Source organism: Patella vulgata, chromosome 7 (assembly GCF_932274485.2).
Source record: "Patella vulgata chromosome 7, xgPatVulg1.2, whole genome shotgun sequence".
Classification (NCBI taxonomy): Eukaryota; Metazoa; Mollusca; class Gastropoda; family Patellidae; genus Patella; species Patella vulgata.
In genome coordinates this window covers 17414162-17424324 of record NC_065885.2, presented here as the reverse complement: position 1 = coordinate 17424324, position 10163 = coordinate 17414162, and the positions used below count along the sequence as shown (strand labels likewise).

Below are 10163 nucleotides of genomic sequence, written 5' to 3'. Positions count from 1 at the left end.
TTCGTAAAAATCGTCACCCCAGGAGAAATATGTTGAATTGATGCATTGTTTCAACAAGAGTATGATGTTGTCTGTTGATAGGGAAGTCTCTAGTGGGTTTTCTAAACTTTCTATGCGCTTGCGTAGAATCTTCAGGGCCTCTTCCCTTAGTACATTTGTAAACAAATCTACAACATCATATGAGACCATCCTCCCGGGGTTTTGAATATTCTGCAGTTTCTCACAGAATTCACCTGAATCTTTGATGAAGGACGATGCAGTTGTGCCAAGTGAGGAAAGTAGTTTTGATAAATATTGGGCTGTGTTGTAGAAGACTGAATCTCGAGAACACACCAGCAGACGGGCTTTCATGGGGTTTTTATGGATTTTTATAGTAGCCCTGGCATAAGGTGGTCGAGGGTGGTTTGGTCTGAGCTTGTAATAGAGAGCTTCAGAGATCTGTTTGTCTTCTTTTAGTTTTTTAAGCAAGTTTTCATGGCTGTCCTTGTGCGCGTTTGTTGGGTCTTTGCGGATTCTTCTATATGTTGCTGGATCTTGGAGTAAACCGTTGACCGTTGTGAGGTACTCGTGAGTATTCATGATGACTGTTGCTTTTCCCTTGTCGGCGGAAACAATTGTGATAGATCTGTCGTCTTTTAGGTCATTGAGGGCTTTCCTTTCTTGGCGGGACACATTGGTCGTCTGCTGCTTGGTAGATGCCTTTGCTAGTATTTCAGTTATTTGGTGCCTTAGGTAATCGACTTTACCACCTGGAGCGAGTTGACGTAATCCTTTCTCAATGTTGACAATATAGGTGTCATGGTTCAGGGGCTTTGTGGTCGGTGCAAACTTTAATCCCCTTGATATAATGGTAATTTCGTCATCGGTTAAGTCTCGATCACTAAGGTTGACTACTGTTTTCGTTAAGTATTCTTCTCTTGATTGTCTGGTACTATTTGAAACTGGACGCTGTGGTAATGAAGATCTGAGGTTGTTGAATTTATCCACCTGCCGCTTTCTGACAGTTCCATCCAACAGGGCATTCGAACTGATTTGTTTTTCTCTCACTGTGTCGTAATCTTTAGGAGACAGTATGGATTGGAGCTGAATACGCTGTTGTTCAGAAAGATCTAACGAAGACGGTGTCATGTGGTGTGCTAGGGGGAAATTTAGACATTACAGAACTGTTGGGGCTCTTTTGTGTGCCAGGGGCGGATCTAGGAATTTTTGCAGGAGGGGGTTTGCCAGGCATTTGTATTTATTTCAGTGGAAGGGGTCGTTGATAACATTTCATCAATTTTCATTTTCTTGCAACGTTTGTATTATTAAAACCCACTAATCATTGTGTATACTCCACAACAACTTATCCATTAATCAATTAGTCAATTTTTTAGGTTAATTGGTATTATTACTTATTAGCGTACAATTAAATCAGATTACCATTAGGTACACGTAATTAAGTTACATCCCTGGTTTGTCAGCATTAACTAAGCATTGTGGTGTACATGTATATATTGTCCTGTCATATTTTCATTTTTTATCATAGCTTGATAATGACTAGAGAAGCCTAGTCGAAACGTCGCTCAGTAAAAAGCAGTAATTATATTCCATAGAATTGTGACCTGTATAATGATATAGACATTATATGATATCACAATTAATGCTTTGCATCCATGAAATTGAATCAGAATGTCATTTATTAATTCATAATAAAAATTGACGTCAAACGAGTTGTTGAATTTCTCTGTTTAAAAAGCTCAATGTGTATGTATATACGCCAAAATGATGATAGAGACCATGCGCGAGGGAGGTGGGGGTGGGGGGGGGAGATACATTGTCTCAGGAGCCTGGCAAACCCCCTCCTGCAAAAATTCCTAGATCCGCCCCTGGCACACAAAAGAGCCCCAACAGTTCTGTAATGTCTAAATTTCCCCCTAGCACACCACATGACACCGTCTTCGTTAGATCTTTCGGCACAAAAAAGTAGGACGTTAAACGCCATTTTATTTTAGTCAAATGTGGTTGATATGTTGCATGAGTGGTTTTTATTTTAAATTTGTTCGACCGGCGTGATAAAGACGGCATCTTGAAGGATCATAGTGGAGCATTATGTTTTCTCCTAAAACTTGGCAATTATTAATGTTGCTTGTAATAATCGAAATAAAATGAAATGAGGTTTAACGTCCTACGTTTCTATTGCAACCAGCGCTCACGCTGTCGATCGCCATTGCCGCCAATTGCGATAAAAATATAATTTTGGCGATAAAATATTCGATATGGCGAAATTTTTGGCGATAACTTTTTCTGTATGTCGATTCTTTTTTAACCTTGGCGATAAATTTTTCTTGCAATCATGACGGGGTGTTAATCCATCTATATCGGATATGAATAAATTGTCAAACAATTTCCATTCCACACAATTTTTAACAGGCCACGTAACAGAAAGTTCTTTTGATAATCAAAAATGGTTCCCGTAGAAGTAAACATTTTTAATAATATTTAAACATTTCAAATAAAAAATAATAAACAATTATTTAGAAACGTAAAAATATATGTATAATACAATTTTAATTTGACAAAAATAAATGTTATAAAAATGTCTCTGTTTCTTTTTTATTTGTCTTCTTTAAGATACCAAACTTCATTTCGTCTGTCAAATGTTTTATATGGTCCATCATAGGCAGCAGTAAACCAGAATGTCCTATTGAGTGGTTTATTACCAAGTTGCTGAGCTAATTCCTCACCTTTAGAAACCCATTCTTCATCATTGGAAAAACCATCAAATCGCCTGGAAGACACAGAATGAGAAATAAGTTTTAACATTCGCTTTAGGATACAGCATTTTTATTTCAATAATGCGTTTGCGAATTTTAGTATTGGGAGGAAGCTGGAGAACACTGATACGCAACACATTGTCACGCTGAAGCGCCGGATGAAACTCGCGACTTGCATAGATTGCAGACCATGTACTCTACAGTGTTAAACCATAACGGCCAAACCGTCTCAATTAAAAATGTATTGTGGCATCTGCTTAACACAATACAAAGTCCGATGTGTCTGCCACCTTTTCCTGTTCAAGAGTCGAGTCCTTTACCTTTCCAATGATACATTAAACGATACACATTTTCCTACGCGTCCAGACTATATTTCCCATAGAAACTATAGGCGTACGGGCCCCACGAATGTTAAAGGCTCAATACCACTCTTGTTGTAACAGAATAATATGTCCCAATCTTTATTCTGGTCAACAAATTGTACTATTTTACAGTATTCCAATTAATTGATGATACAAATTTCATCTTAACACACCTAATTTAAAAAATTTGAAAAAATTTAACTAAATGATTTGAAAAGCCTAACGTAACCCTTTTCAAATGTGACTTGGATTTAAAAATATTTTCAAACCCTCTGGACAAGTAAAATAGGATGTAATGGATAATTTACACAACAGGTAGGACACTTAAACATCTAATACTTAGAATAAGGCTAATATTTATTTACTGGAGCTGTCAAGCCAGCAAGAGTGTTATTGTCCTTTTAAGAGCGTAGACCTGAAATGCCCCCCCCCCCCAAAAAAAAAATCCAGTTTATAGACGGTGGCGCCGGTCGTCAGCGAGAGTCGAATGCGCAACTAGCAACTACACAGTAATAATATTTACAAAGTGCATATATATCATATTATATAATCTTGTAATAAAGAAATATCAAACACACAAACAATAAAGAAAGAAAAAAAGGGCAAATAAACATACATTCAGAGGACAATAGTAATTAACAAGGGTTCAAAGATTTAACGTGTTTTACTAACTCCTTTCTGAAGATAAAACTTGAAGACGCGTGTTTCACAGTTTGAGGTAGTGAATTCCAGAATACAGAGGCGGTATATTGGAATGTGCTTGTCATTGGCCAAACAATTGATGTAAAGAGTGGCAACGGTAATGATTTAATCTAATGTCCTTAAGATACAATCACAATCAATAGAAAAGTAAAATGAGTGTTTTATTAGATTTTAGGCATTTTATTTTGCCAATTAAATGATTTATTATTATTTTTTTCTTTAACTCTACCCGTCTTCCCGTAAAGTCAGATTGCCCGAAAGTTAAGCCCCCCCCCCCCCCCCGGCTCGTACGCCTGTGACTATTGATGTTATCAACCTTCTGTCAGTAAAGTCACTAGGGATTGGTATTGAGTAAATATTAAAGATGCATTATGTAAGATCTAAATTTGGCCTAATATATTATACATTAATATTTACATGATTTACATGACAAGCCCATAATCAACTCTCTAGTCCATCGGATACTTGTGACTTTCAATGGATTTAAACACGATCGACAGTTAATAATTTAATTTAAAATGGATAATCGAGATTTTGTTTATTATCGTAACAACGGTAGCAGTAATAATCGAAACTACGATATCCTTCAAACGGCCATAACTTTGCTTGCTGAGAATAAAATCAATATATTCCCTTTTCATTATCTATTTTTTAACTATTATAGAGATAATTGTCAGCTCTAAATCAAAATCTTATATAATGCATCTTTAACCTTCAATAACCACAGGCTGGGGACAGGGTTAAACATTTTGGCCAAGACAGCTGCGCGACGGTTTACTCGTATTTCGATTTCCAACTGGCAATGGGTTTTTAACGTAATGGTAAGTACGGGACCTCGTTTTTCGCCCCATTGATTTGACGCTTTACCAGGCCCGGTCACCCATCCTGCACAATTAAGAAGGCGAAATCACTCTGGAAAACCCGAGGAACTTTCTCGACCATCAGGGCGATTAACCCATGGACCTTCTGGTTAGTCAGTCAGTAATGTACTCACTGAACCACCCGGGCTCCCTTCAAAAGCGAATTATAAGAAATAACTTTGCATGGCAATACCCGCCTGCTTTATTAAGTTCACGAACAAAACAAACGTAATTAAATTGTATTAATATCATATTTGAAATAACCACAAATTCGCTACAACCCAAGCACCAACACTTATTACACAAGGGCTCCGCAGTGTTTAGGCTCGTAAACTGAAATTTAAAATATCTATATATCAGCAACGGATTGACAGTATTTGCATAGATTCTAGTTTGAGAACCATAAATGCAATTACAACCACAGAGAGAGAGAGAGAGAGAGAGAGAGATATGGCGTTTAGCGTCCACTCGACACAAACTAGGTCATTTCGGGACTAACACATGGTTCAAATTTATTTCAATAATTCGCTTCCGCGTAGGGGTCTTTAGCAGTGGGAGGAAACCGGAGGACCCGGAGTAAACTCACGAGGTTGGACAGGCGACCCTACTCCTTGTCACGTACAACCGGGGAATCGAAACCAAGCCAGCTGACTCAATGACAGGCTTTATGATATAGCGCGCACGTGCTAACCATTCGCCCCCCCCCCCCCCTATAACCACCGAAGTGCTTCCGCACGTTTGAGCCAGTCTATTACTTACTTTGCATAAATAGTTTGAGCTGGCCAGGTTTCTATAAATACATCTGGATCTGTTGGTTTGGGGGGATTATCTGCATTTTCTGGAGGGATAAAGAAGGAAACTGTAAAAGTGCTTTTGCAATTTGGGCCTGCACCTGGAACTATTTTAGTGGCTACTGGTGCCGTCATCTCGACTTTCTGGCCTGTTAAATAAATAATAAAAATTAAAGTTTCAAGTTAAATATTCCAGCTTACAGGTAATAAGGTCATTTACCCAACAAACAATTTCTAGCCAAAGAACAGACAGAACAGGTCAACTCAAGGAATGGTCAGTACTCGGGAATTATTATTATTATTACTTGGCCATTTAATGGCTTGCATTGAAGGGAGTTTTGTCCAATAGATCTTAATTTCAACCCAAGTCTATTTTTGTATATACTGCTGTTGTGCGGGGATTTTTTTAAACATATCTTTTAAATATCTCTTAAGTAACCAATAGAGCACATTAAGACGGCATGACCGCTTCTCTTCTACTGGTATTTATGGTGGCTGATTGGTATCATGTCGTGATGTCGTGGTGTCGCCATTCATAAGGCCACAACCCGACAACACATCACGACATTTTAACCTGACACTTCGACAACCCGACATCACATTTTCACCTGACACCGCCGCTGTCCGGGCAAAATGTCCCTCATAACACATTGAATGGCGTAAGCCCGTCTTCCTTAGCCCAGTCGGAGGAGAACAGTAGGACGTTAAACTCCATTTCATTTCGTTCTGCTCCGACTGGGCTAATGAAGACGGAATACCCTATACAGTGTACTATGAGGGAAACTTGACCCGGTTAGCGGCGCTATGGCCTACTCTTATAGTCAATTCCAAATGTCAGGGGGTCTTTTACGTGCACGTCAAATTGTAAATGGGGCCTCGGTTTTTCGTACCATCCGAACGACTATACGTTATCACTTGCCAGCCCCCCCCCCCCCGTCCTGCACCACAAGCCCATCGGGAATTTTCCGGCGTGATTCCTCTTTACAGTGGTACAGGGCGCAGGGCCTGGCAGGGGATACAGTATAGTCTTTTGGATATGACGAAAAATTGAGGTTCCGTGTACATATTAGCGAGCAAAGACCCGTACAGTTGAAATTCAATATAAGAGTAGGCCGTAGCGCCGCTATCCGGGCAAAGTTTCCCTCACAGTACACTGTATTGCGTATATCCGTATTCATTAGCCCAGTCAGAGCAGAACAGTAGGACGTTAAACACAATTTCATTTCATTTGAAGATAGGCAAACGCTATGACGGACATTTTCAATGGACCGTGGCATTTCTTCATCGAAATTCAATTATGAAGGATTCTTTTATGTGCACGCCAATGTGTACACAGGAGCTTGTTTTTTGTCTCATCTACACAACTAGACACTGTACTTTAACAGACCCTTTGTCCCCCACTACCGACAGGAAGAAACCACGCTGCAAAATCCCGGGGAACTTTCTTGACCAACACCAGGATCAGTGTACATAATCATAGTATTGAGAGGAATATGGCCGATAACCAGACATCACGACATTTTAACCCGACAATACGACATTTTTACGCGACATTATGTCGTGGTGTCGGGTGAAAATGTCGTGATGTCGGGTTAAAATGTCGTATTGTCGTGATGTCGGGTTGTCATGGTGTCGGGTTAAAATATCGTGATGTCGGGTTAAAATGTCGTGATGTCGGGTTGTCGCTAAAAGGCCGCACACCACGACATCATCACATGATACCAATCAGCCACCATAGGCATTACCTCGTGCTGCCATGCTTGAGGCCAAAAAAAAAAAAAAAAAAAAAATGTTGTTTCCGGTAACCCGACCGACCCATTACAAAACTTGTCGACTCAATTTTTTTTTTAGTGTCAGAATACTCTAAGCCTATCGGATTCGTGAAAATGCCTATTTTTTGTTGCTATAAATGAATATAAATGCCATCGTTCTTTGAATCTGCATTTACCGATCGGAATAGTCGGGTACGTTGTACAACGAACGATTATTAAAAACTGCCATACTGTTGATGCGAGATTGTAAACTAAAGTAAAAATCGAGACTACAGGTTTCGTTTAGATTTACCACTGCACATTCCGAAAAGCTACAATCCTCACAACCTTCGTTCTAATAAGTAACGGCACGCAATTAGACAAAAACAAGCTAACGTATATTTCAAACAGTTGGATACGATCTGCTCGATTGGTATTTAAAAGAAGTGAAATAAATTTATTACGGACCTATTTCGTGCGACGGCACGATATGATTTTTTAAGTTTTCATCGCGAGTTCTTTCCCTTGAACAAAATGGCCTCTCTATGCTATTTTTTTTTAGCATAGTACCATTAAAAAGTCCATTTGCCCCCTAAGAGAATATTTAAACAATTATCCAAGAATTCCATCCACCAATCTATTCGTGCTTCATGTTCCTCGGCGCTGACTCAACCTGTGGCATTAAAAAAAACCTACCTACCGACCCTACCCTATTTTCCATCCGTTACAGGAAACAGAACCCTTTTTTTTTGGGCCTGATAATAGTGACAACAGTAAAATATTACCTGGTTGATTTTGTCCTTCAATGTATTCAAACAATTTAGAAAACCCCGTCATCAGAGCATCTTTGAGAACGATACCCATAATTTTACAGCTTGCCCATTTACTCACTGGATAATGTCTCTCTTCAAACATCTGTAAAAATAGAGAAATCGCAGAAACAGACGTGAAAAGATTAGGCTAAGTCCTATTGTTATCAATTGAATGAAATACCAGCCGATCGAACAAAATGTTGATCGTTCCACCAGTAATTGAACGAAATTATCTGTTGGTCGAATGAAAATTTAAGTCACTCGCACGTTTGTACTTTTTATATCAACATGTCGCAAGGTCGAATGAAAAAATAAGCTAGTGGCTATTTCAATCGTTTATCTGCCAACAAACAAAACCAGTCATTTACAATTCGATTTAAACCAAATTCAGTTGTTGAAAGTGGTAATTCAGACAAATGTATTTTACATTACGTCCATTTTTATGTGGAGTCATAATTACTCACTAATTTCATTAAATAAGACAGAAAAATAATTGATCGAGACACCGACCAAAATTTCGGACTTTTCTCCCCCAGTGGTTTTTATCTTTGTAACAAACATGAAATGGTGATGACATCACAATGAGGCACTGCAACATCAAAGGTGCAAATGTGAATACTTTCAAAATTTTTGAACCCCAAACCTTCCGGCATATTGCCTTTAATTTGTTTTTAAAAGAAACCTTATTCCCTTCCGTTATATATCCTTAATTAAGTAACGGAAGTAGAAAAAGCACAAGAGGGAATTCTAGGAAATACAATTACACTGTTTCTTACCTACTAGCAACAATTTGAATAGGGTCCCTTTTTGTTAATTACAGACTAGAGTATCTGAGTGTGAACATCACTCGGTAATAAGCAATTTGGTATTCAATAGAAATCTGCCCTGATTAGACCTACCTCGTTTTTCTCAACTACCGAATATTTTGGCATGTCCAATACTTTTTCAACAGCGTTTTCGTTCGAGTTGGTGTTAGGTACTGTGGACATTGTTTGTTCTGTATAAAAAAATAAATGAAAAAAATTGTTGCTATGAATGAACGATGCGACATTAGCTTGATGATTCCTTCGTAACATAAACTACACACCACATTGTCATTAAACAAATGCTTGTAAAATGTATCCAACTTCAGAATAAAAAAATTGTTGCTATGAATGAACAATGCGACATTAGCTTGATGATTCCTTCGTAACATAAACTACACACCACAGTGTCATATGCCTGTAAAATGTATCCAACTTCAGAATAAAATAGAATATCTACCTTAAACTAAATTAAATATTGGTACTATGTTTTCTCAGTATGCTATAACTTAGTTAAATATGGCACTACGTATCCTTGGTTGACTATAACTTAGTTACTAGTTAATATTGACACTACGTATCCTGAGTATGCTATAATCTATACCGTGTCCCAGTCTTTACTTTTATAATATTCTGTGCGGGTGTGATTCGTATGTTTTATAACCTTTTCTCTGACGTATTATTGGGCTGTATTTGTTGTAGAATTTCATTGGCCGCTCCTGCACAGTGTTATAGTACACAGTATAAGAATTTCAATGGCCGGGAATGAATAAACTACACTCCTGGTTAAATGGGCCGACTCCGCGTTTCATGTGTTATATAAGCAATGAGTTGTAGATTATATAACGGTCATATTTACCTAGTTTCCAAACCAGTCCAAATTAGGCCTATAGACTATAACAGGTATAAATACATTATTTTATACGTCATACATTGTTTTTTGCTCAGAAGGGGGGAGGGGTCAATAGCCAGAATATAACAATTTTATACCTGTTTATTTACGATGCTTACAAATCCAATGTTAGGTTTTTAAAATATAATTTTAAGAAATTTGGATTGGTATACTAATAAATGTATTTGAAGCATATTTGCTGATTTCAAGTTTTCGACAATTTCTTGTTATACGCCTAGACATTGTCGTCGCCCCCGTCTGTCTTTCGGTCCTACGTTCAAATTGCGAGTGGACGCTCTAGAGGCCCAAGTTGATATTCGACTGACTTTAAATTTCTACACAAGGTTTAGGGTCATGCGACAGAGAAGTCTATAATTCCAGATAATTACTGTCAGAGTTGTAGGGTTGGATGGCCGAATGGTTAGCGCGCTCTGTAT

General features: G+C 38.2%; 1 protein-coding gene across 1 annotated transcript; it reads right to left on the bottom strand.

Moving 5' to 3' along the window:
- Nucleotides 1-2592: 2592 nt before the first annotated feature.
- Nucleotides 2593-9395, bottom strand: LOC126827734 (heme-binding protein 2). The gene is made up of 5 exons (XM_056102251.1): nucleotides 9295-9395; nucleotides 8931-9028; nucleotides 8005-8134; nucleotides 5437-5617; nucleotides 2593-2767 (listed from the first exon to the last, which is right to left on the bottom strand). The coding sequence occupies exons 2-5, from the start codon at nucleotides 9018-9020 to the stop codon at nucleotides 2593-2595; spliced, it is 576 nt and encodes a 191-aa protein (XP_055958226.1). The 5' UTR covers nucleotides 9021-9028; nucleotides 9295-9395.
- Nucleotides 9396-10163: the final 768 nt, after the last annotated feature.

Excerpts from the sequence above, each read along its gene's own strand:
- LOC126827734 (XM_056102251.1), bottom strand. The coding sequence starts at position 9,020 with ATGTCCACAGTACCTAACACCAACTCGAACGAAAACGCTGTTGAAAAA. Across the intron at positions 8,135-8,930 it reads CGGTAGTTGAGAAAAACGAG|ATGTTTGAAGAGAGACATTA; the intron begins GTAGGTCTAATC and ends CTATTTTTACAG. Across the intron at positions 5,618-8,004 it reads TGAAGGACAAAATCAACCAG|GCCAGAAAGTCGAGATGACG; the intron begins GTAATATTTTAC and ends TTTATTTAACAG.